Source organism: Atractosteus spatula, chromosome 12, assembly GCF_055471065.1.
Source record: "Atractosteus spatula isolate fAtrSpa1 chromosome 12, fAtrSpa1.hap1, whole genome shotgun sequence".
NCBI lineage: Eukaryota > Metazoa > Chordata > Actinopteri > Semionotiformes > Lepisosteidae > Atractosteus > Atractosteus spatula.
The window spans coordinates 28511005-28538237 of NC_142717.1; the positions used below are offsets into that span (position 1 = coordinate 28511005).

The following is a 27233-nucleotide window of genomic DNA, read 5'->3' on the forward strand; positions in this document are numbered from 1 at the left end:
AAACAGTTGGTTCAGTAAATTAGATCAGGCTTTTTTATAATAAAATATTTAATTAAAATATATTACATCCATGTCTAGAACAAAAACTGAATTAAAGAAGGGAAAGAGCTGTATCTTTTTCCATCAATGACTGGTGTAGGATGAAGGGTGAGCAAAAATTAGGCATAGTACAGCTGAAAAGTTGCTCTGCATCTTAAACCTTTCAGGGTACACAATTTAAGACATTACAGATTTCACTCAACTGGAACTGAGTGAAACTTTACCTGGAACTAGCACTGTAATAATCTATCAGTTGTTTTTTTTTGACAAGACTATGCAAATCAAAAGAACTAGATCATTTACTTTAACCTTTGGATTTCACACCATTGCTACAGGTATACATGTCTATTAAAGTACTCACAAATAAAACATTGTGTACCTCTTAACTAAAAGACCAGCGATCCCTGCAACCACACATATATATAAACACCTGTAAACAACCTATCCCAGGCATGTCTTCATTTGGACCACACACAAATGTACTTTGTAATCTCTGTGAAGGAAGCCAGGGGTGGATGCTGTACCTCCTCTGGACTCCTACTACCCTTTGTGTAAAGAAGTGCTTCATGTTCTCAATTTAAATGCCCTGCAGTTTCATGTGGCTTGCATTGACTTTTGCATTGAGTTGACTTTTACAATACCTTTTGGGACTTGATGATCCAAGCAATTTCACAGAATTTTAAAAGTGTGGATCAAAGGATGAAATAATTTAGAAGATCATCAGTGGGTCTCTCGCTTTTCAAGCATGAATAGAAAATTAAAAAAATAACTTTGCTGACAGCTTAAGAGATACATATCATTTCATAGAATAGAATCCAATAATGTGTTTAAAGCAATTAATCAATTTAAAAATGTATATGATGATTATGACACTTCATGGAAGCAGATGTTTCAAAGTTTGACTACTGTACAGCATTGTCACAAAATACTCATCTCCCTTAACAAGGTGAGCAATATGGTCTCAAGCTATGATTATAAAAAAAAGACCTATAAAATTTGAAAAAAAGGTAAAAGCTATAAAGAATAATTCTGAGCCACATTTGTAGGTAACAGGACTGCCTGCTTTCTTAAACAGCACATGTACTGCATCTTTGATATTTTAAAACATATTTCAAACAGAAACTAAAAATGCAGGAATATCACATCCAAGGATATGGTCATTTTTTCCCCCAGTGTGCACAATTATCTGTCAGGGGTAGCTATCTTGGCTAATGGTTAGAATATCCCAAGTGAATACCCAGTCCCTTGTTATACAAGGTTAAAAAAATTATCTGAATATACGGATTGCTTGGGGATTTCACCTGCATCATTCACTGCAATCCACCATTTAGACAAGCATGTTAGGTGTGCTTGTGATTGTTCAAGAAATCCAACCTTAAAGAGCAAGCAGCATTATTACCCAGTGGAGGTTTTTATATAATGATATTCATACTTCATAATGTGCTGTGCAAAGGCTCAGACATATTATAACTGCTAACTCTGCATTGACAACTAGACTTGAGGGAAAGCAGTGGTTTTCAAGTGGTTTGAAAGCCTCTAAGAACCAAAATATTATTTTTTAAACATAGCTTAGAATGGGGCTTTTTTAACTTATTACACCTTACAAATAACTACAGTGCTGTGCTTTGATGTAAACCAGTTCCTTAATTGTTAAACTGATTATTTGAAGGATCAGTTTGACAAAAAAAAGGATCTGGTTATAGCAAAATTGTGAAATAGATCATGGAAGGGCCACTTTTCAAGTTCAGTTTGTGTCCCTTGATTTAAGGGAAATTAAATTGTACTCTATATTGGTACTGTAAACTAAAACAATGTGAGAATTATCCCCCCACTACAGAGTTTGAAGTGCATCATGTTTTGATTAACAAAGTACAGTATGTGTAGAATTCCACAGTTACAGTATGTTTGCCACTAATGAGGAAACCTTTGATATAGAGTAGGAGTCTGGGACAGATCTGTGTCTCCTAATCTTGATAGACCATGATGGTGTTTTGCTACTTGCTACAGAAAACTTTGGTCCTCTAACAGATGAGTACAGTCCTCTATTCTTTTCAGTTTTCTTACCCATGTCTAAGCAACGGCAGTGTTGTAAGGTCAATAGTGGTTATAGCAAAATGCTAATGCAGGCAAGTTATTGAGGAAAGAGGGGGAAAAAGTAAAAACATCAAACAATACAAAAATGATTTTGTTAAAGAGTTTAATCAAGCAATCATTCAAAAGCTGAAAACAACTTGGAAAGGTGATACAATCAGGGTAGGGTGCTGGTGCTATACACTATTATACATGTATTGCAAGCATTGCTGAAACACGAGGCACAGCTGAAAATGGCTCGATGGGCTCACTGACTTCCTCCATGATTTCCCTCTGCTTCACAACATACCTCCTGAAATCAGTGGAACTTTGACGGGATGAAAATGAATATAAATTCTCGGACACTGAAATTTCCCTTGGCTAATCAAAGCTACTGTAATTACAGTTTATGTAAACAGATGCCTGTTTCTTTCAAGAAACTAACAGGTTGTTAACTATTCATGATATGCAGTCTTTTTTGTACTGTTGTTTGTTGAAAGAGCTTCACACACCAAATCTTTTCAATGCAAAATACTGGGATCCGCACTGATTACCACTAAGAAATGTGGGAAAATACAGACTATACACAGTATATTTTAAAATATTTCCTCAACACATGGCATTAACTGTGGCTTGTGTAAAACACGCAAAAAAAGCCCTCAAAATCAAATTCCTTACAGTTAGAGGCAGATGAAGAAGAATTCTGCAATACAGAAAAACAGAACTGAAAATCAGCATAGTTTTGGACATTCATATATTGTTTCATTATGTTGGAAGACACTTCTGGAGTCTTCCTTATACACGTTTAGCACTTTTGGAGTCTGAAAGCCACGTGTTAAGAAAATGTACCTGATAAAAAAAATCATTTGTATCCGCCTCTGTGAAATTGTCAACATCACAGACAAAAGCATTTTGCACTGACAAAAGGAGGTGTGGAAATTCACTCTGTCCATGACTGCTGTTCCTGAGCTCAGAGGTAGGGTGTAGTGTGCAAACTCTTTAGTGGTTCTGCTGGAGTTGTATAAAATCCAGTTAATTGCAGATATACCCACCCAAGAGGAAAACCTAACCTTAATTCATAAAGGGACATTACAATTCAAATCCCAGATGGAATGACTGTCGCTACCAGTAACAGTCACTCAAGAGTTATTCTGAAGTGCTAAAATTCATCCCAGTTGTCCCGTTCTAAGATTGCTAAAGCCACCCTGCATTTTAAGTTTGTAAAGGTGTTACGGCACATTTCCCTTTGAAAAATGGTTTCAACTAATGAAACAGCTCTTAGGTTTTAGTACTGTTTTCCCTTTATCAACCAGTGATCCCAAATGAAACTAAATATTAAACTTGATGACCATTTCTTTCTACCAGCATGATGAAAGAGTACATTTTTAGGTATTCGTTGTATTTGTCTTTCTGTAAAACATGATCTTAAATATCCCTCTCAGTCCTGTGGTTTCCATTAAAGCTGTTTTGCCAGATACTGTAAACCATATACTCTAACCTCAAGTTCGAGCCCAGTTTCAATTTCAATATATACATACATAATTTTTTCCCCCAATATATACATATATCCACTAAATAAGCATGGGGACCGATGTTAATGAATACAAAGAATAAGAAACAGGGAAGTGAAAAGCCAAATTAATATTTTCCATCAAAACTAATGGGGAAACCTTTTTACACTTGTCTTGATTATGACTACATCACATACATCTACATACATCAGTAATTCTCCAACCTTTTTGTATAATGAAACAAAGTAAGAAGTATCATTGGTTCCAAGAAGCTTCATGAAGCTGATTTTGACAATTTTTTTTGTAATGTCTTTTAATAACTGATTGTTATTTGCTCACAAGTGTTTACACACTATTTTGGTTTTAGAGAAATAGGAATGTCTGGGGAGAAATAAACGTCTTCACATTGCTGTAGATAAAATCTAAACATGAATGCCACTTTTGAAACTTAATTCCTCATTCTACACCATGTAACGGAAGGATGAAACAGTTTATTTTTGCAGCCTTCTCATTAGGGGTATCCTATTTCCTTCACTCTAAGATGGTGCTGTTGGTCTTCATGTTTTGAAGATTGTGTTGTTAGAATTTTAACTTCCAAAACCTCCTAATTATCCAACAAAACTCAACTTTACCATTTTTTTTCTGAACAGCTACAAAGCAAGCACTTGGTATCACAAAAATAGTAGCCCAAATACATAAACTCAAAATTTCACATTTAAAAAAGAGTTATCGTACAGTAGGTATGCAAGAATAACAGTAGTTGCATGAGTTCCATTTTTAAATGCTGTGTATTGGTTTATCGTACAAATACGCTCATTGAGCGCAGAGAAAACCAGCAACATTTCTGCATAATAGAACTGCATTTTATTAATTCAGCGTTACAGAGGAAGGAAAATTTTCACTTTCAAAAAGTTGAAAGACGAGCGCAACTTTAACCTCAGCCAAATTAATGGGCATTTCAAACCAATGTTTATCAGAAAAAAAACAATCTAATGAACTACTATAATTAGTTTACTACATTTACATTACTACATTTAATCACCTCCTTGATTATGAGACTAGTTAATAAAGTTTTTATTTTGCTGAGATTTAAAATCCATAGTGAAGTTTTCTAAACATTCTGCAATATACCATAAATGCATTTTGGGAACAATTTTAGTTCAGTAACTTTATAAACTACAGCTCTGTATGTTAGCATGAAGTCCTTTTTCCACTGTGAAGTGTAATTTGGGGTCTCCTGACTTTCACTTTTTGCCTTTTTGTCCGCAAGCTTTGTAACAGATGTTACATGACACATGAGAAATATTAACTGTAGCAACATTGTTTGGTATGTGGATCTTACAAGTTTATAGTGATTCTGCCCAGCAGAAGAAAAGGCACCAGCTCAGGTGTTGCAAGGCAATTTGTTCAAAAATAAAGTCACCTATGCCAATTTCAAACAGCCCTCCCACTTGACAATAAGCTATCAGTTTAACATTTTTTTTTCTATTAAAACAAGCATGATAAATACAAAACAAAATCCTTTAGGTGTTCATACTGTTACCATGTAGGTCAGAAACACTGAAAATGGAAAAGTCCTATAATACTAGAACAAGAGCCTTTCCCTTACAATAAAATAATCAGTTGAATGCCGTTCAAAAGAGATAGAAATCAGTCATTTCAGTATAGTAGGAAAAATTCCTAATCAGGACAGCTGCTAAACTTAGAGAGGTTAAAATACTGAAATGTCAAAAAGTTAATGGAGATATAAAGGAAAAAAATACTGAATTCATATGCATCTTTATGCTAAATATTGTCTTAGAAAATTAGGTATAAAAATGTTCATTTTAATGCCCCCAACTGAACCTTACATCTGGCTGAGTGGAAGGATCAAGCTGTCAGATCTCTTATTCTAACAGCAGCCAATCTGCAAGTCACCAATGACAAGCACTCATTTTGATCTCCCTGCTACGACCTCGCTGCTCATCATACCGGTGGCTGCCCTCACTCCTCAGGCAACTTGTTTGTGTTCAAAGTGGCAGATGATTCATCATAGGAATAAGGACATGTGGATTGCATATGCGCTAGAGAAAGCCCTGAAACAGCACAGCTCCTCCAATACTCCGACAAGGAATACACAGAAATAAAAAAAAGGGTGTCAATTTTTCGGGAGGTGGACAATAAATACCTCAGTTATTTGCCATTCATATGGTATGCCTTTGGTGGGATGCCAGATTGTATTTATTGAATAAATTGGGAAGCTTTTAGTTGTAGCACAAAGATCCTTTGGGAATAGAAACAAAGCAGAGAACTTAAACTGCTTTTACCACAAAGTAATGGGACGTTGTGGCAAATCTATGCAATTCACACCCTCTTAAGTCTCAGTAAGACTTAAGAAATTGGGGGATTAACATTCCAAATGAGCTCTCACTTTTCAGATCCATTACATCCTGGTATCACGGTATCATTTTGTCAAAATACATAATTTTAGAGTGGAACTATCTACAGCAGAAGTATGTCACATACATTTGTATAACTCAAGATAAAGATTAAGTGACAGCTGGAAAAAGCAGCTATTATCATCTCTGTGGCAATAATGCTGCATGCAAAACTATCCCTATTTCCCCACTGTCAGTCTTTTTATACTGTAGTCTACGATAAATCACAGAGCATGAAGTACAATACTTTTCATTTTACATTGCAGAGTTCTTCTGCACAACCTTTGTGGAAATACACATCACAGAGACCAAAAAACTGTACAGCACATGCTACACGTACCATAAATTTGGCAAATTTTCAAAACTTTTGAATGGCTTCAGTTATTTTTACCACGGCCAAGAAAATAAAACAAAAATGGTAAAAAAAAGCAGCTGAAAATCTACTTAAAATACAGAAAACCTCCAGTTCATAAACAAACATGACCAGATTAATCCCAACTGAAAATTTACAACTATATGACAGTTTGAAGACTTGAAAAAGCATCCAAAATTTCTTGATACTGCTCAGAGAAATTTCCCAAAACCAGGTTAAATTTTGTTTCAATGTTTTTAGACTTTTCTCATTGTGTTCTAAAAGCTATTACCTCATTGTCATAACACAAATTGTGCTACAACCTCTTCAAGACGTGCAGGCAAGAGTAACTTCTTACGCTTCTCAAGTCCTCAAACCACACCCTAACCGTCTGGTCCAGTGGCCATACTTACATTATATACAGTATATATGGATTTGTTTCTCTACTAAAAAATTGCCGATATTGTATGCTTAGATGCATATTTCAAACAAAAATAAACTCAACAATTAAGAGCAAATCACAAAAACATTTTACCAAAGTGGAACTTTTTCTGTACACCAGCTACCGAACAATAAAAAAATGCATTTTGTCTCTACAGAAAAATTCCTCATCGCTCACCTTTCCCTTCCTGCTCCCCTCTTTTTCCCCTCCAAAGAATCTGCCCAGCTGGTCCAGCAGACCAGAGTCCCTTTGCCGCCTAGAGCCGTGTCTAGCTTGATCCGAGGTGCTTGCAGTTGCCATATTTGAGATGTTCTGTGGCCCTGAGGGAACTTAGTCTGCCTCTTGTTCAGTACAATCCGAGCACTCGGAACCTGTCCCACCGTTTTCCTGGATGGTCTGAAGCTCGTCGGACTCGGAAGGGCGATCTTTGAAGGTGTTGTCCTCGCGGCCCGGGGCATCTCGGGAAAAGAGGCGGACCAGGTGGGGGCGGCCGGCAGTGGGGTCAGCTGTGCTGGCGTCGTTCCAGGCATTCTTCTGGCCCTCTGCACCCTTGGAGTCTGTCACCGCTGTGCTCTCAGAGGAGCTCCCATTGTTCTGGTTCACATCTGCCTGTACATGGCCTGCGAACAACAAGGGTTATCTATGAACTGGGGCCTGTGAAAAACAGCCCCGAGGACAATGAGGGCCTTTTCTTACTTAAAAAAGAAACACCAAGCCTCAAAACCTCCAAGTTACAGAAATAACATGCAACTTGGATAATTTACAGAAAATGGCAGGTTTAGCAAGAATTCCTCAACTTTTTGAAGCAAACAGATCTTGAATATAGCCACCCAGAGCACCTTACCATGACTTTTACATTGCAATGACCACTTGATTTTAAAAATTCCTCACCTCCATGATGCATTTGCTTTTTACTCATCACACAAATGAAAAAAAAAAACTGAAAACAAAACAATGAAGTGGGTTTCGAAATGGTATTGCAACAGACTTCGGGCCTTGAGTCGACTTTTAAAAAGGAGGTTTGCAGAGATACTCAGTTATGTTGGTAAAGAAAAAAAAAATTAGACTGCGATCATATTTAAAGATGTGCAAGTTTGGTTCCAATTCACAGGACAGCAAACTGTGGCCAATGAACAATGCAGATACTGTACAGAGCTAAATGGTGAAACAAAATACCAGGGCATTGGAATACTAATAATTTCTTAACAGTTGGCCTTTGTTTTTCTGCATAGCTATTTATTGGGAACAAAGGAGTCTGTGTCATATAAGTATGGATTTTAAAGCTAATGGAAAGGCAGCATTAATCTCAGTTCAAGGTTCTTGCTTCATGGGTGTGGCACCACAAAGATATTCTCAAAGTACTGATGCAATCTGCAGTTCCACAGTTAAGAAGTGACTTAAGCATCTGTGTATGCAACCAAATCGACATCTTTAAATCCATATAACTGTGACCTTGCAAAAGATGGTTTCCTTGTATATAATATATACAGTATAAACCTCTAAATGGGAAATGAAGGAACTGTTAACTTTGTACATAAAGTCTGAATGAGTCTCTTATTGATCAGGAGATTGAACATGTACAGATTTAACAAACTACAGAATACATGGCAGGCTGACACAAATAAAAATGGAACCTAAATTACTGACCTGTGAGATTGAAATGGACCTGAAAAGAAATTAAAGCAGAGTACATGGGCATAAAACTAAACAGACTGATACTACAGTGTTTTTTTAGGCCGTGTTTGATTGCAGTAATACATCTCTGGAGAAAGTGTAAAAGACAAAAATAATGTTTGCCAGCCATGGGTACTGTTGCTGGGAAAAGGAGAAGCAAAGGACTCCTCAATAAATACAGCATTTTTAATCTGAGCTTTACAAACCTCTGAGTAACAGAAGTGCCATTTTTTTCTATACTGCATCTTAACAGAGAGGGAAAGATGAAGGATCAGATACACAAGGGGCCACACAGGCACTGATGAGTGGCTTGATAATCTCATACCGTCTTGGGTAGAGGAAATGAACATAAGGGGGGCATCTACAAGAAATAGCACCTGACCAGCCCTGAAAAGTGCTGGTGTCATATTGCCTCCCTAAATTACACACTCCCAGCACTCAACCAATTATGAAAACTGCCTTTCATATAGTGCTTTAATGTGCGGCATGAAAATGACGCAAAGGATACAGTAATCAAGGAGTTCTGATGTAGTCATGATTTAAATTTGAAACACAGATTACTTTTCAACCCAATTCCTTGGACATTGGACACAAGAAGCCTTTGTAAGACTTTTCATCAATCTTCCTGTGTCAGTCCCCTGTTTTCTGAATCACAGGTCACTTTTGCTCTTCAAGAGCACAACGATTCTTCTTGCTTGGAATTCATATGCTTTTCACTGTATAACGCTCGTTGTTTCCCAGATAGGGAAGTTAAATTTTTCATTTTGCCTGTGTACTTTTTAAATTTGGATTTGAGTAGCTGCTTTTTCGTTGTAGTTTATGGCTGTAAAATCCATCCAGAGCACCCCTGGGAGTGCACACTCTGGAAAAGATGGTGTCCTTATTCAAGCAGTGCTCCTGATTAGCTGTATACATGGAACAGGAGTCACAGCTGTGAGCCGGCATAAAATTCAAATTGACCTTGAAGAGTTATGGGTTTAAAACTGGTGGCTGACTCAAAGATTACTAGGTATGGTTTTACTCCAGCAGAATAATTTTAGTTACAATTATTAGAACCAATGCTGTTTCCTTCCAGTACTTCATTTCAGACAACATACTGATCAGCTTTTACCAGGTACAAAGATTTCTAAGTACTGTACAACTTACAAAAATCTGGAAGCCCTGCATTCTAAAATGATCTTTATGATGCTTAACATACTGTATTCATTACAAGATGAGGACATTCTCCTTCAATGTTTTCCTTAGACTACCCTTTAGGAGAGGTGTCTGACTTGACTTTCTTTAGACTAGGAGAAAAGCTGAGGCCGAGGGAAAGGAGGAATTTTAAAATTTGGGTGCATATGCTTTTACCTTAAATGAAAAAGTGAGAAAAACGTTCACAGTCCTTTAAAGGGAGTCCAGTGTCAGACCCAGTAAAGACAGATGTGGGTCCTTTCTTTAAACACTAGAAGTAGGAGTCAGGGAATTTACAGTATATGACAAGCAGATGGGAGTTTCATTTGGCAATGAACAGCAAAAAAAAGCATTACTTGAAAACCATTGAGCAGCTTACATCTAATGAACCAACTGCCAAAGAGTAATCCATTGCTGTTAACATCTGCTTAATACTCTAAGATAATGGGCTGGTCATATTATTCTTTGAAAACTGTACACAAGAACAAATTGATACTCTCACATTGGAAATTAATCATCACAGAGGATTTAGGCCTATATATTGATTACTATTATAAAGAACAAAATTGACTGCTTGGTTGTACCATACAGTACTTTTATAATTCACCGCTGTAAAATTTTCTTTGTAAAAGAGGTTTGTGGAGGAAAGAATTTGGATAATTTGATACCTACCTGATTTCAAGGACTGAGATCAAAGTTACCTGGGCCTGAAAGGCTGCACATGTTTTAGACAGAGTTTGCAGTGTGAGAAGTGATAAACATTTCGGGTCAGTACCCTCGCATCTCACTGATTATTGAAGAAACTCTGTCTGTTTGGGGGTTTAGTGCCTTATAAGGTACTCTTAATCTACGCACAGGATAGCATCTTTAACAATTACTCAGGCACTGCCACAATGCTTATTCTTTTGTAATGTTTTATGCAGATTTCATAATGATGCAATGGACTCCTGCTTGGTTAATCTCTATGCAAATTAAGATACCATCTAAAATAAGCTCCTTACACAAAAGGTTTCTCAGAATAGAAAGTAGATAGCAAGTAAGAGGACAGGACATGCTTTTAACGCTGTTTGCTAACTTTTCAGTTCAGTGGTCATGACAAGTACATGGCACTTTCAAGAAGAAAGTATTTTGTGCAGAGAATTATTTGGCTTCCCCATGCCCAGCCAAGCAGGAGAAGTGAAGTGGAGACAACATCTATTTTGCCTTCTGTTTCTTCTATTTTAAGAATACTGAACCAAGTTTGAAAATGGAGGGTCAAGAGCTTTAAATGAAACTCTTGCTCAGTGTTTCTCATTTTAGCTCGTAAACGTTTTGAGGGGAAAACACGGAAAACACACTACCAGATTGTGAATTAATCACCACATTGGACAAGACATCTCCTTTGATCAGGAGAAACCAGGAAACAATGGCACAGGTAGACAAATGGTAGACAAACACCACTGGGGTTCAATTTACAACATACCTCTCTTTAAAATGCGATTAAAATTCACAGTCTTCAACTTATCAAACCCATGCATTACCCTTTGAGTATGACTATTCAGCACAATTACCCATAATTATATAGATTAGTTGTAAAAGCAGTTTGCTGTGTTTCCACAATCTGCAGACTCTTAGTGGTTTTAATTTAGTCAACTGAAGTTACATAGACGGACAGAACTCACCAAAAGGAGATTATAAAGTGAGAAGAAAAGCTCCTTTTGTCAAAACCAAATAAAGAACAGGACAAAAAAAATGAGGAGGAAAAAACAGTTTGGTTATTAAGCAGGCTTTCATCTTCCAGTCATCCTAAAACAAATCCAGAAAGTGACATATTTCACCCTCTTCCTTTTCTTAATACAAAAGACTGGACCTGAAATTGCAGCTCTCCGGGATTTTTCCCAGATTACTCAAGGTGTGCTGAAAATAAAGTGTAAGCAGTGCTCGAGACACCTCTGATCCAAAGAGCTACTGGATCTCTAGCCAAGCGTTTTGAGCACCACCCAGGAGGCCCAAGAACACTCACTCATGGTAGTGGGTAACCATCAAATATTTTACTTTCTGGGTGGTGGAACCCTGTTAATTACACATTTGCAATTCTTGCTTGGTGGTACTTGTTCAATTTCATCAATATCAATATCGTGTCACAGCCTCAAAACCAAAGTCCTCAAATATTTGGTTGCACTTGCAGCCTCTTTTGACATGACCTGAAGCATCTACTCTTTCCTTGTAAAAGACAGTGGAGCTAATTCTGGGTAGAAATTCAGACTCAAACTCTCCGACACCTTCTATCAGGCCTGCTTCAGACCACTGGGCATTTTCACGAAGAGTAACTGCCACCTGACTTGAGCCAGACTCATAAGCCACACACTAAAGAGGGACACACGCAAATGGCAAAATCTAGCATTCAAAACTTGGAAGGGTGATGGAACTCTAGCAGAAAACCTCTAGATGACCTTTATTTTTTTCTTGAGCTGCCGAGACTAACAGCAGCTTGACAGATTGAGAACACCATTCTGGAAAGCAGCATGTAGTAAAAGATGTGCATTTGTCCATGAGGTCATGCACTAAAAAAAGGCATCTGCTGGTTTGCATGAGAGGAGGTGCGTAGCACCCACAGCCCCAGCAGAAAGACATGGAATGTACAGAGTGGGCCAGCTGTATTGCATGACCTTCTTGTTTGTGAAAGATGTTTGGCATTGCGGCTCTAATTTGAGGGTCGAAAGAGCTTTGAAGGGAAACAATAAAAGCCATGGACAGCACTGGTGGGTCTAAAAATGGGAGAAATTCTAAAGCCATGAGAAATATGTGGCCCAATGCCCAAGCACCCACATCAGCTAAAAACCCGTCCAAAGGACAGTGTTTCTTAAGCACCCACCATCTGACAAGAATAACGTCTCTGTTCAAGGGTGCATAGATTCTATTTCTGATGAACTTACAAGAGGCTGTTTTTCTAGACAACGCAGCTGAAATGCTTTTGCAGTCACGCCTGCAAAGCCTCTATCAGAGTGATTTAATCTGGGATGTAATCCATCCATCTGGGCAAAAAAGGGTTGCTTGGAGCTGAGGTAAATTTACAGAGAGACAGACAAGGACTACAGCACACTGAGAAATATATCAAAGGACGGGAAATTGTGCTTCTATGATTAAACAGTCTCAAACTAACATCATAAAAATACAGTACTAAAAGTCCCTCACTCATCCAGTTGCTATCCCTAAGCAAAATGATAACAAATAAGTATTGATCTAGTCAATCTAGTTTTGTTAACCTGATCAACTCGTCTAGCTATCATCAACACCTCAACCCGTAGTCATTTTCTAATCTCACAGTGGCAGGTTTCCATTTGCCCGAGGTTTCTTGTATTTACCAAAAAGATGGGTTTCATCAAATACTGTATTAGGTTTGCAATTTGTATTTTGTTTCTTTGGGGGGGTTAATGCATTCCTAAGGTTGAATGGAAGTACAGTATTACAGACTAAGAAAATACAATTTAAAAAAATCTCATGTTGTATCCAAAGGCAGTGGTTTGCTCCGATTCAAGTTGTGTTAGTTCCTTAAAGAAGCCGTGATTACTGAAATGACTGAATTTTCACACTGAAATGCCATATTATTAATAGTAGAAGCAGGATCAAATGCCCTTAATGATAAAAGCTGTTGTTTGGCTGCTCTTCATCTGTATCTTTTCTAGCATGTTTTTATAATTTTTATTACGGCTTCGTGAGTGAGGTTCATAAGCCTGTTACTCTGGAAATACCTTGCTCTAGCTTTTATCAATGATCGACTCTGAGCACATCTTAATGGCTTCTTTGGGAACACCCAGACTTGGGATGTTTTTTGTCAGAACCAGCCCCCTCTTATGTATTATGATATATATTACATTCAGATATAAGATTACTTTCATGCCTCATTGAAGCCATTGGGTGAAGCCATTCACCCAAGACCCTGTCATACAGCAGATCATGATAAATTCTGGTGTGAAAAATAAAACCTTAAAGGCTTTTCCCTTCCACTAAATAAAGCGAAAAATTTTAAAGCTTTAAAACAACAGAAATCAGATCCTGGTCTTGGCTACTGGGTCTATAGTAACTTCCCACAACGTCCTCCTAAAAAAGGACACAGATAATTCCAATTCCAGGAGTGATTAGTTATTATCCCAATAATTTATCTGCTGGCCACTTGGTTTAGCTTATGTACTGTAAGGGAAGCTTCCAAGGGAACCTATGATTTAAAACATGTGAATGTAGCACTGCAGTAAAATCTTAAGGTCAGATAAATCCTGCCTAAGAGGACACAATGAGGGTTGTATTCTGAAATTACAAAGATAAAATGTAGTAGAAAAGGGGGAATAAAAAACTTGCAATTAGAAATAAACACTTTGGAGATTAAATTTGTTAAGAACAGTGGGCCTTTTAATTGATTTGCATATACAGTATTTAGAAAAATATGAATGTTGTTTAATATTTAACCATGTATATTCTTTTAGCCATACTGTTGTTTTATAGTATCTGTAGCCAGTTTCGCTGACTGAGGTGTGGCGAGTTAGCTGGTATCTTTAAATAGGTCTGTCTTGGGGAAAGCCTAGCTATAAGGTAAAAAACAAACAAAACAATGATCATTATTTGCAGTGTGCAATGTGTCTCCCAATAAAATATTATCTCCTCTTTGAACTGCAACAAAACTACTATGGAAATCCATTCTAGAAATGAGTTTAAACTGGTACCAAAGCCTTTTCCCACAAACAACTCCCACTCCAAAGCACACTGCCTTGTGGGGATTCCGGTAAGTACACAACAGTGGCATGCACTCTTCTTGGATTGCTGAGATTGGAATTAGTCCTATCACACCATTTTACGCTGATTTATTTGTACATGTAGTTAAGTATCATGTTATTTTTGGCAAAGAAAACACTGGATGTTTCTAGCAGGTACTTTAAGTTTTACTGTATGCTTCATAGTCTACTGATTAGCAGTTAAGATCCCCACTGTTATCTAAATTCTTGTGCTTATAATGGAGAGAGCTTGTTTTTACCTACGTTGAAAACTGGATACAATGGTCAAAACTAGAACATACTATCCAACTCATGTTGACGATACCAGTGCCTCTTTCATGAAATGTCTGGATGAGATCATTGGATCAATTATCTACTAAACATGTTGGACATCGGTTGAATGGCCTTCTCTATTGGAAAAGTTTTAATGTTCTTAATTTGGGAATTTTTCAATCCAAGTTGTACAACTGATATTAATGCTGTGCACATTCCTCATTTTTAACTACACCTTGGATCCACAGTTTCTGGTTCAGTATTTTCAATACTTTTGCAGACAAAATAAATGGAAAAACATCTTTAAAAAACAGCCTTTGAACAACTATTTGGCATTAGTCTTTCAATAGCAGTTTAACTGCATTTCACTGACCAATTATACTCTGACTCCCTGTCCTGGAGTCAATACAAGGGATCAAACATGAGATACATCCGCATGACAGATGTACTGTTTGGGAATCCATGCAAGTCCATCCAAAAGGGATACTTATCGAATCATCTTTTTAGCTTAGAAGAAGAATGGGCCTCAGGCAGTTGATATCCCTGAAGCATGAAGGAGCATTTCAGAAGATCTTTCATTTGTCGGATTATTCCTTAAAACCAAGCACTAAGCATTCTGCTTGAATGGATAAAGACCTGTTTTCTTGTTAAGCACAATTTTTATGCATCAGCTTCCTCTCCTGTGCTTCAACAGGATGATTATTTTTTAGCACTGCTGAAAATGAGGGCTTCATTGTTAGCAATAAAAACTGAATTTATTGATTTAACAAGACATTACAGCGTTATGCTTGCTTCACTGCACAGACTGTTGCCAAGTGCTGATGGAATCACTGGACTGTCACCATAGGGAGATTTTTACTGTTCTGCACTGTCCCGTTTTCTATCCAAGACTAACAATGTGTAAATACTTCAGAAATCAAGGCACAAGATTTCTAGGTCAGATAAGAATTCTTCACTTTCATTCTAAATATAAACGTTATATAGTGTTAGAAGAAAATGTTGAGTGTGCTGAAAGAATGAAATTATTACCAGGCAAACTGTTACATCTTTAGTAACACAATAATAAGCAACCATTTGTTTACCTTACTTTGTTTCAGTCTGAGCTATGACGGTGGTCTTATTTAAATGCATACAGGCAAAAGCTGCCAAGAGGTTGATTTTAGAGGATCCTTTAAGTTTTGCTGCTCAGGTCATAACCAAATTGATATCATAAACATATTTAAAACGGTTTGCAATTGTCCTCATCTATAACTAAGCAGCAGCTAACTGCTAGCAATTTATGAGCAGAGATTGCGAGCATTTTCATTACCTGAAAAGACTTCTGTACTTTCCTTTTCTCCCGTTATAAATGGTACAATGAGTAGCCAAAGAATCCTCTTAAGACATTTAGTAGGTACAGTAACATTTTATGAACTCACATACTGTAACCATATACAGTATATTATGTTGATTAACATTTGTCAAAGGGGGTTTTACTGTGATAGTTACAGTCTGGTAGTCTGTGTGTCCAATATTTGAAACAATACAAGCTGCATGCTTTGAATGAGGTTGCAGATACTGTCTGGTGTGATTCTATCCCATTCCTTCCATATAAACTGGTTAAGCATGTGCCTGTGCACTGGTGACCAGGACTCCAAGATCTCACACAGACACCAGCTGGTCCCACATACAATATCTTCGATAGGGCTCACACTTGGCAAGTAGGGCATGACTGTTGTACAGTATTATGAGGAAGCGCACTGTCCCACTGAAATGTTGTCATGTCAGGATAAGGCATCAAGAAGGGGCAACACGTGAGGTCTCAGGACAAATCAACAAAGATGATAAAAAAGCTGGTGTCTATTACACAGGACTTCTCTCTAATTGCTGGCCACTTCACTGGAAGTGTTGCTCAAACATACTGATGGCACAAAGGCAACGTTATCTTGAAAAGTGAGGGCTAGCAATGGTTCCTTTCCGTGTTTTTCTTCATATATGTGAGTGGACTAATTGCTTACGGAAGAAAACAAAACACGCTAGGTTCCACTCTACGAGTTCAATAGCTGGGTGAAAGTTTATTAATTTCTGGTTTTGGAAACCCTACGAGAAGAACATACTCCAATTTATCTGCTTTAAAAAGTAAGGGAAGGAAGAAATGTAAAATGTCTAACCGTCCTACTACAGGAAGGGAGACAGGAGGCTCCTGATACAGTCAGACCTACATTTAACCATTAATCACCTTTTTGGGGAAAAAAAACTTCAGAAGACACAAAACAATTTCAAGAAAGATGACTCATGTTTGAATCAAGCCTCCTACACCCGATTGCACCAGATATGATGAATATCTTGGTCGAAAGCTTCAGTTAACGTAATCTACAGTTTTGAGCGCTCATTATTTTTGTAATTTAACCAGATGACTAATATACAGTATATGATGTGCTACAAATTTCAACATCCACAAGTACTGAAGGCAGTTGCTGTACATACTGATTGTGTTACAGCGATAATATCCCTCCTCAGATTTCTCTACGGGTTTAATTCTGTGATGCATGATGCACAATTCTAGTCAGATTTTTCTGCATTTGGTGAAATTAGGAGAGATATACCCTATTTTCAGTATTTATTAATAGCAATTAACAGATCTAAATTGCCAAGAGTTTATTTTATCTCCTATCCATACAGAATGCCTGATTCATTTATTCAGTTAGAAGCCAAAAGATTAAGGTGCTCGCTGTGATATGCAGTTCTAACTGGCATAACGTGATCCCCAATTGTTTTTACTAGTTAGACATTAATATATCCTCCAACTCCCACTGTTCACATTGACACTGGTAGATCTACATACAACTGATCTTCTCCTTAGTGCTCCCATTTACACTGATCACCTCCTCAACACTGCACTATTCAACAGTAACAACAGAAAATCTAATCTACTGATCACCTCCTCAACACTGTAGATTTTCAACTGTTACTACTGTGAATAGGACAGTCTACCGATCACCTCCTCAACATCCCACTGTTCACATTGACACTGGGAGACTGTAGTCCACTCCTGCCTCTCATAACTTTCTACGTGTATATGTTCCCCTGCAAATTTTTGCATTTCACTAGACTGATTTCAATTGCCAAAGTTTTTAACTTATTCCACTGCTAAGAATAAATCGGATTTTTTAAAGATTTCATAGTATTCTTACAGAAACCTTTGCTGTGGAATATCTCTGGAAAACTTGTGCAGTGCACCTATTGTGGCTCTTAAGTGTGACTCTCAGCAGCAGATCACTGAACCCCCACACCAACTGATATGGAATGAGAGACTAAAGCACCACAAAAAATGAGAGGAACTTCAGCTGTACAGATGGTATACCAATTATTCCCAGAAAAAAAAGAGCATCTATTTTCTGCAGTTGTGAGAGTGAGAGCTATTTTGCTGCAGAGGTGAGAATCTTCCAGAATGCCAAGTATTTTTAAGGCAATCATTTTTGATATGCAAGCAATATTCTTCAGTGCAAATCCATTTAACTTTGAACATTTTGTGCACCAAGGAAACATTCCTCACTAACTTACTAAACTAAAAAAAAAGGAATCATTCACCACAGCACACATGCAAATCTGTAGTTGAAGAGTCAGCTACGAGTAACTTTTCAAGTGAGGATTATGAAAGGTTTAAGAGGCTTGGATAGAGAAAATGAGAACGGCAGCCTAATGTCATTGAATCCTACAAAACTGCTCTGGGAGTGACTCAGTCTATACGGTGCTCAGAACAATGGTGTCAAACCACAGAACACAGCCACAGTGATAGATGGTCCCTTCAACAATATCTGCTTTTGAGCTGCAACTCCAGCAATATGCTTAAACAGTACCAAGGCCTGTACCAGCTAGTGGTAGATACTGCTCTAAAAAGAAAGGAAAGGCGTTAGCCTTTTCCCAGTTGAGGAAGAAAATGCTTTTCTGCACAAAGATCTATACAGACTGTTACTTCTGTATGTCTGCATTATTTTCTACGAAAAAAAAATATAGGGGCCCAGTCTGTAGCATGGTTCACTTCAGTATTTTTATTGATATGCTGTACATTCAATGAATATTGATACTGTGGATCCCTCGCCAATATTAAAGTAAAGCGTTCATGCATAATGTTTTCAAAGTAAACTGTTTAAATCAATTTCTAACAAATCACTTAGCCCATTAATGTAAGGGTTGATATTTCAATAACCTCCAGACTGAAGCCTAAAATTAAGTCTACCAAGGTGAACAAATAATAGCACAATGAGTATAAAAGACTTGGCTTTAATATTTGCTGCACACATTTAAAATAAAAAACTAACAGCAAAGCTAAATTGCAACGGCACAGCAACCACTGAAATCAAAAGTAATTTCCAGCAAATCCAAAACGTACTCTTGACACCTGAAAAACTACCACTAGTTTTTTTAATTTGAACTAGATCATTTAATGAGGTGTTAAAAAGCAAATAAAAGATAGTAAATAAAAATAGCACATTGACAAATCTATGCACAGGATATAGACCTGGAGATCTGGAGGATTGATTATAGAAACCAGCTATATTAGTGTTTAACTTTTAACAGTTAAAGCTTAAACTGGAAGTTCACTCGGGTGCAGCTGCTCTTTATTTACAGACCTCACACACTGCACAATCCTTGTGAAGAATGATTAAACCTTTGTTTTGGCATTTTCTCCTAACAACTGTTTATGGTTTAGGCAAACCACAACAGCAAGGGAGGAACTGAATAACTGGAGCCTCACAGAATTAGCCAAAGTGCTGCTGAGCAGGTGAGGTAAACCGGTTTAAAGCTGGATCTTAATTTTTTTAGATTTCTATCCTAATGGCTCAACAGAAATAGTGCTGGCAAATCCCCAGAGTAGACCAAAACATCAGGCAATTTCAAGACACCATCCGCTCGAAATGCACTGCTTATGACAGGTGGCAAACTGCTGTTTCCTACTTAGAATTTTTTTAAGTGTTGATGAAGCAGTTTTTTAAATCCACCTGGAAAATATCAATTTTCCCCTTCCAGTGGAATACAGCATTATACCGGGAATTAGGTAAGTATTTCAAAGATGCTCAGGCTTCTCTGAACTCAAAGCAACGAAGAGAATCAATGAGAGAAGCAGAGAAAAAAAATCATTCTCAAAAGCATAGCTAGCTCTTAAACTATGTGATGCTCAGATGAGATATTTACAGCACTTATAACACCTCTTGGTTTCACACCCTGTGTCACACTGTCTTAACTTTGAATGATTAGTTATCATGAAAATGCATCTGTCCCTGGAATCACGCATTGAGCGATGCCCCAACTCAGCAGCATCGGGACATATCACGAGCCTTGCATCCGATGTGGCTCAAGATCAAACAACGCATGCTAAAGGAAAAATTACTCTCGGGACATGACAGTAATTAGGTCTCCAAGCAGAGATTTATGGAACTTCACAGGCTGAGCAGTGGTGGAGATCTTATACAAAGCCCTTACTACAGATAGTGCATGTAATCCGATGTGCTCTTCTACAATGCTGCACGAAAACAAAAACTGTTTTAAATAATTTCTGTATGGATTAATTTTTTATAGATATAGCTGAACGCAAAAAAATGCAGCACTTCAGGATGAGACACGTATGTACAGGTGAGTGGAAATGTGAAGAACCTACCGTTAAACAGGAAAAGGAGATCTAAAATTGCTCTAAAGCAGTGTGGGCCCATCTTTAAGATATAATATATGATCAATAATATGTGTGATCACATATAGACTATAAGTGTGATTTTTAAGGAAAACACAATGAAAGGTAGACAGGAGAAATCTAATACTAGCATGATTTGAGATGTATATTTGAATAATTACATCTAATCTCTGTGCTGTCAATCAGTTTACAGGTCTGCCCTATTTCCAGGCTTTCACTCTCTACAATCAATACTCTTAAAAATGGATTGTTTTTTAAGTTTATCCCTGGTACCTGGTTAGGATAAAACATGCTCCAACAGATCATTTGTGAGACTCCTAAATGGCTAAATTAATAAGGTGCTTGTCCTTTTGCAAGCAAGACTACCAAGACTACAAGAGTTCTGAGAAGATTTGAGATAATGAGTTTGGGCTGAAAGTGACCGGGGGTCTCCCCAGAAAGACTCTCTTTACAAGACGTTTTCTTATCGCAAGTTATTCATTGTCCAGCTCCTACAAAAACATGTCTTATTTGGCTCGTTCTTCATCTGGTGCACAATGGAGTTATGCTGCGTAATGCACAGGATGATGTCTTGAGTGGTTGTGGCTGTGGAGGAAGACAGGGCTGGGTGATACTCCTCTCCACTATCAGTAAATTGCTTGAAGCAGCTAATAAAATTTGCATTGCTGAACTTGCCCCTCTAAGTTACAAGTTAGTAAATAAGGGGATTGTTACCTGTGTACTACATCAGATTCTTAAGCTCCAACTTAACCCTAGATTTACATATCTTTGTCCATTTGTTGCATCCATAGATACCTTGAAATCTAGCCTTAACCCTGTACTTTCAAGGACTCTAGTCTTACTATCAAAAAGTGGCTGTTGTGACTTGCCATAAAGCTGACAAAGGCATGCAATGACATCAATGAGAGACATCTGGCTTCCCGAGTCAGCGTTCACTGTCTTGTCAGGCACCATAGAGCCTTCCTGTAGTCTAATGTCTCTGCAGATGGACATGGCCCGTGAGTCTCCCTGGGTAGTACAGGAGCGATTTCTAAGATGTTTTCAAGTGATTAATGGTTCTAAATTGGGTGGGTATACTGTATAATAACCATTTGGTGATTAAATTTAGAAAAATGTTCTCTTAAGACTAATTGTAAGAAGGTTGTTCAGCATTCTACACAACTTGTTTCAATAATTAATGACTGACAATGGTCAAATGTCTCTTGTAAGACAAGAATGCAGAAACATCAGAGGAACAACTGGTAAGATTAATTAATCCCTTGTTTAATTAAAAGGCTTTTATTCAATTTGCCATCAGGTAACAGTTGCAAATCTGCTACCATAAAGAACTTGGTACTACTGCTCTTCATTAGTTTGGTAGGTATAAGATTTAGAAAGAGCAAGAATTACTGACAAGTATACCAACCAGTAGAAATCTGGCAAAATCAGATTCCCAAAACAAAAGATGACCAAAAGCCAATTAAATTCTTCAGCCAATTGCCTTTTATAATCACTGGCTTTCCTTGCTGAATTCCCACAGAGAATGATACAAGCACATAGCTACACTTTACAGTGCCATTCTGTGCTAAAGAGAAAAAACAATCCAAGCTGTACAAGGTAAATTTAAAGGAGAATAAACACATTATATGGGTTCAATTCAATGGTAAGCCATCAGAAGGTAAAATTAGCCAACACAAACTGCAAGTCGCCTGTGCCTCAAAGTATTCTATAACCCTTTGCCTCATCTGAAGTGACTAGGAAAGTACAATTCTGACAATCATGATACAAAGACTCTTGCTTACAGCCAGCGAGAAGAAGAATCTGTAATATATTCACTCACATTACTGCAGCAGAGTCCTAGGTAATTTGGACAGGAAAAATTAAATTGCAGCATTATATTTCAATGTGTTAATATTTTAATAGGTTGATGACTTATTTACTATTATCTGCTATCTTAATTTGTTTTAACACTTAGCAACCACTAATGAATATTATTTTTCGTAATTTTACTTTCTAGAACAGTATTCTCAGTCGTCATTGAAATTAAAATGATGACGAAAAACTGCGGTCTGAACCTGAGGAGCAAGAGACAAGAGAATAATGCTTAAAACATCAGTACTGTCAACAAATTAAAACACTATGCATTAGAAAGCCCAGGACACCAATGCAGATAAAAAACAATTCTAATGAAAGATGACTCGTGACAATCCATGATATTTATAAAGGTTGGTTTTTTTAATTAATTGAGATATCTGGCAACTAACTGTTTAGATATTGGAAGAAAATATCCTTGTATGTGTTCACCTTCACCATTATGTGAAAAGTGATTAAACAAAAAGGCACAAGACTTTCAAAATAGAATTTCACTCAAATAAGCTTTTTTTCCCACTATTTATTTAATGTTATTCTGAAGTATGATTTGATTTGGACAGATTTTTAAAAGGTACGGTTACTGTACACTGTAGAAGTAAATACAGTAATGCACAAAATGCTGGGGAAAACTAGCATCTAGAGGTCAGAACCCTTTGCTGCTGTTGAATTCAAGTAAACAAAGCAGAAATCACTCTTGCTTTCAGATAAAAAGGCGATCACAATGATGAACAAAAGGGATGGATAAAATTCTGCTTGCGGAACACTGGCTTCAGACAAAGGGCAGAGCACTTAAAAGTGTTGCACTATAAGGCTGTTTACTACATCTACTAACTACGCACGAGGTTCCCACTGTCTTCATGGACTTTAGACAGTAAAGATTTTTGACAATGGGATTTATCTTCCCTTAAAAACCGGAAAATCCTGTGGACAACTCATGGTAAAGGCCTATTTACAGGAATGCGTGGCTTGATGATGTTTCTGACAGATTTTGATCCCTAAAGCTGTGCACTTTGAAAAAGCAGTGAGTGCAGCAACAGCATAACTGCTACTCAGTGACAGAAAGAACCTAGTTCAAACAACCCAGTTTTAGCCCTCATTTGGCATGGCATTTGACAGACAGAAAGACAGAGAAAGACAGAGCCTGTCTCCCAATCAAATCCTTCATCTGGGAAACCTGAAACAGGCTAGTCTTCTCTTTTTAAACTGGACCAATCATTCACAAACCATGGTGATATAAAGCTGGCTATAGAGACACATGTCTTCCTGTTTATATTAAGTTCTGCTGCCTATCCTTGGGAGCAAGAACCTGAAGCAACATGAACTCTTACCATTGAGGTACAAAGTTGAATATTAAAAAACGTATGAGTATGTGTTTGTAGCTCAGAAAATGTCTTCCATCTTTTATAGCAGCAGCCAAGCTTACCAAAGAATCCACAAACTAGACAAGGCCTAAAACGAACAGGACTGTGTTTATATACTGTATACATATACACTAAGATGTTAATTCTGCTGAAAAATGAGAATATTGCAGCTCTGAATCCTTCTTTGTGCGTGGATATGAACATGTATGAATCATTTTGAGTGCTTTTCAAGAAAAAAAAGTACAGTATGTGTATATTATACTGTATATAAATATAGAGTAAGTTGATTTATTTTATATTAAATATATCTGAAACCTAAAACCTATGGATTGTAATATCTGCCTTAAAACTGTATGAAGTAAAAGCACACTTTCTGACAAGAGTGAGAGATCACCTTTCACCTAACAGTCTTTCTAGTTTGTCATAAATTAAACCTTATCATAACTTTTCTGACAGGACTCCAAACACACCAAATGGCTTGGAATGCAAGGCATAAAAGTCAGCAGCTACATCACCCTGCAAATCACAAATGGCAGCCCACTAAAGCTAAGCAGGTGTGAGCGTGGTCTGTACCTGCATGGGAGGCCTCCTGGGAAAAACTAAGGTTGCTGCTGGAAGTGGTGTTAGTGAGGCGAGTAGGGGGTGCTCACCTTGTGGTCTGTGTAGGTCCTAATATTCGAAAAGTGTAGGGATGTTACCCTGGTATCCTGGCCACATTTCTCACTGGCCTTTACCAATCATGGCCTCCTACTAACCCCCAACTATGAATTGGCTTCATCACTATTTCTCTTCCACACTGATATCTGATGTGTGATGAGTGTACTGTGTGCAATATGCCTGCCATCGCATCATCCAGTTGGATGCTGCACACTGGTGGTGGAGGGGAGCCCCCCCACTACCTGTAAAGAGCTTTGAATGGAGTATCCAGAAAAGCGCTATATACAGTAGGTGTAAGGAATTACTTTATAGCATGTACGTCTTTAATTATGATACCTTCTGTTCAGTCAGAGAACAAACAGCACCACAACTAAATTTCCAATCCTAATTTGAAACTTCACAGTCACTGTGAAATAAAAAAAACACTACTTAAGATGCCATATGCATGTTTATTTTTGTGAGACAAGCAGGCATTACAAGAAATAGGTATGTAAGTTATGATTATGTCATTAAGAGATGCATCTAGAATTTTTGCTCTCCTTTCCAAAGAACTAAAACCTCTCCTCACTTAGATCCATTTAGCATTTTGTTCATTTAGCTGTCATTAATGAAAGTAGGTCAGAAAAAATTAAAACAAGCACCCTTCAGTGAAATGCCAGTCATGAGAGGACTGTGAAGTTATGTGTGGCTGACATGCCAAAAAATACTTTTCTTCTTCCTTCTGAGCAAATAAAGTTGAATGCTGTAAAATGTATTTATAAAAACTTAAGGGTCATGTATCAAATAAATTAATTACCAACAAGTGATCAGCTATTCCCGACTTTGGATGCTATATATTCTTGCGTACTCATTTGTGCTCTGACTCTTGGTTTTGCATCTTTTTATACTTATTTTAAGGAACCCAACTGTGTATCTTTACAAGGCAATACAAGTACCCAGGGTCTCCAAGTGCACGGTCTTTGTCACATTAAAATTAAACCATAAACATCACATTGCCACAGTCCAGTCAACTGCTGGGCCCCTTGTTACCAGAATACGTTTGCTAAGAAACTGAATTATTTCCGCTAACCTAGTGGTGTTCCTGGGCAACATTTAACATGTGTAAATGCACAGGCAGCCAAGGGAAGTGTAGAACCTTTACTGAACACAATCTGAATAATGATAATTAACAATGGATTGCACTTAATAATGCATGATCAAGGCTAATCAAGACTGACGAATTAAAACACTTGTAACATTTGCTCAGTACTAGTCTTACCCCTCATAAGTAGACTTTGGTTGTGTCACTTTCCCTTTATGTTGTCACAAATGACCGCAAATAGGGGTCTCATGGAAATAAATGTGGTTTTGTGTCTGCTAGTGCCATAGGACCAACTACACCAAAAACATCACAGCTGAGAGACTTGTAAATCAGGCTGTTGCCATAACAACGAGGTATGGATGGAAAACAATCCCACCTGAATGTACATAACACATTATATTTAAGACCTACCTTGGCAATACTATGGCACTTAGTTTAAGTGTATTTTCCACTTGGTCTTGGCATTTTTGTTTTTTATAATAGCCTCCTCATTTTTTGACTGAGTTTTGGTTTTTTGAACATTCACTTTTGGATTGGCCACTGGCTTGTTACTTGTGCTTGCCCTGGCTTTCAAACTTCACTTCCTACACAGTTCTCAGGTTTTCTGGATTCTGCTTCGGCACTTTGATTTTGCATTTTCACAGATTTAACCCTTTCCATTTACTCCAGCTTAAAACTGCTCTTCTCTGCTTATTCGCTTGGCTCTCCAGCTGCTCACTTACCTACCTCTGGATTCCATCTTCATTTTCAGAGAGCTGCACTCCTTGAAAATACAGCATATTACAGGTCTATTATTTCATCACTGCAACATTCTTTGCTTTAATACGGCATTACGTATTACTGCCTCTTGCATGATCACAAAAAATAGTTTTGGTTAATATAAACACAAGGCATCTAGGAAGTTACCGTACATCGTCATAAGCATTATTTTCTGAAATGAGCATTTGTATTCTTGAGGAATTTACTTAGATATGTGACTGTTTTTAGACATTTCTATGTCTTATCAACCAACTCCGTTGTTGATAATGAGCAGACTTTTCGCTATAGTCCACTAGTCATCCTTCACAATAGTCTTGGAATTGTTATATATCAGTGTTTTTATATTGAAAAGCAAAAAAAGGCTAAATAGTATACAGGAAATCGAGTGTTTCTTCCAGTCACAGGAAAATATTTACTACTATGAGCTCTGCAGTGTGTAATGATTATAACCAATAAAAACAATTATGTTGGTATAGGAGCTTGTCTAAAATAAATGACTTATGTTTCATTTATGAAAAAATAAGAGCCTAAGTGAACAATTGTAAAAGTAGTGGGCATAAAACAGACTTCTGCAGTCTCTAGAGCCAGGCAAAATGATCTATATGCCAATGGGCTCCAGACAAATCCCCAATTCAATTGTATATTACAAAAAGTGAGTAGTGTATAAATAAGCTTTGGCAGTATGTAACAAATCATTAAGAACACCACTGAACAATTAAATTAAAATACTATTATATATACAATTTAGCAATATAACCTATTTATGTATTTTCTTTGTTTTCCTCACAAAATAAAAATGTATTTCTTAATGTTATGTTTTCCATTCATAATGTCCATTCCACTCTCCTGTCTGCTCTGAACTCGCTACTCTGACAGCGCTACATTGCTTTCATTTGTTTCAAAGGCTGCCAGGCATCGAGTCGGATGCGCTGACTTTGTCATTTCCTTTGCTACTCCACCTGTCATTTAAAGCCATGACTGTACTTTGAAATTTGAGAGGAAAGGAAGGTGAACAAAAAGTTAGATGCCAACATTAACTTTGGCTTTCGCTTGTTCTGCACTTTTCAAAAAGCTGAAAGACTTCAATGATGATAGTGGTGACGCAAAGCAACTGAAGACGGTAAACACTGTCTTTTGCAAAGGTTAAAAAAATAGTAGTT

General features: G+C 37.4%; 2 protein-coding genes across 3 annotated transcripts in view; both read right to left on the reverse strand.

Annotated features, from left to right (window-relative positions):
* The window catches only part of mbpa (myelin basic protein a), a 34405-nt gene extending 27017 nt beyond the window's left edge, over nt 1–7388 (reverse strand). For both annotated transcript variants that reach the window (XM_088929114.1, XM_088929113.1), the window contains exon 1: nt 7009–7388. In XM_088929114.1, coding sequence (XP_088785240.1) covers nt 7009–7131 — 123 coding nt within the window. In that variant the 5' untranslated portion in view covers nt 7132–7388. The remainder of the gene's footprint in view (nt 1–7008) is intronic.
* Nucleotides 7009–27233, reverse strand: part of LOC148822858 (myelin basic protein-like) — a 67559-nt gene continuing 47334 nt past the window's right edge. Inside the window, exon 4 of the mRNA XM_088929116.1 lies at nt 7009–7451. Coding sequence (XP_088785242.1) covers nt 7162–7451 — 290 coding nt within the window. The 3' untranslated portion in view covers nt 7009–7161. The remainder of the gene's footprint in view (nt 7452–27233) is intronic.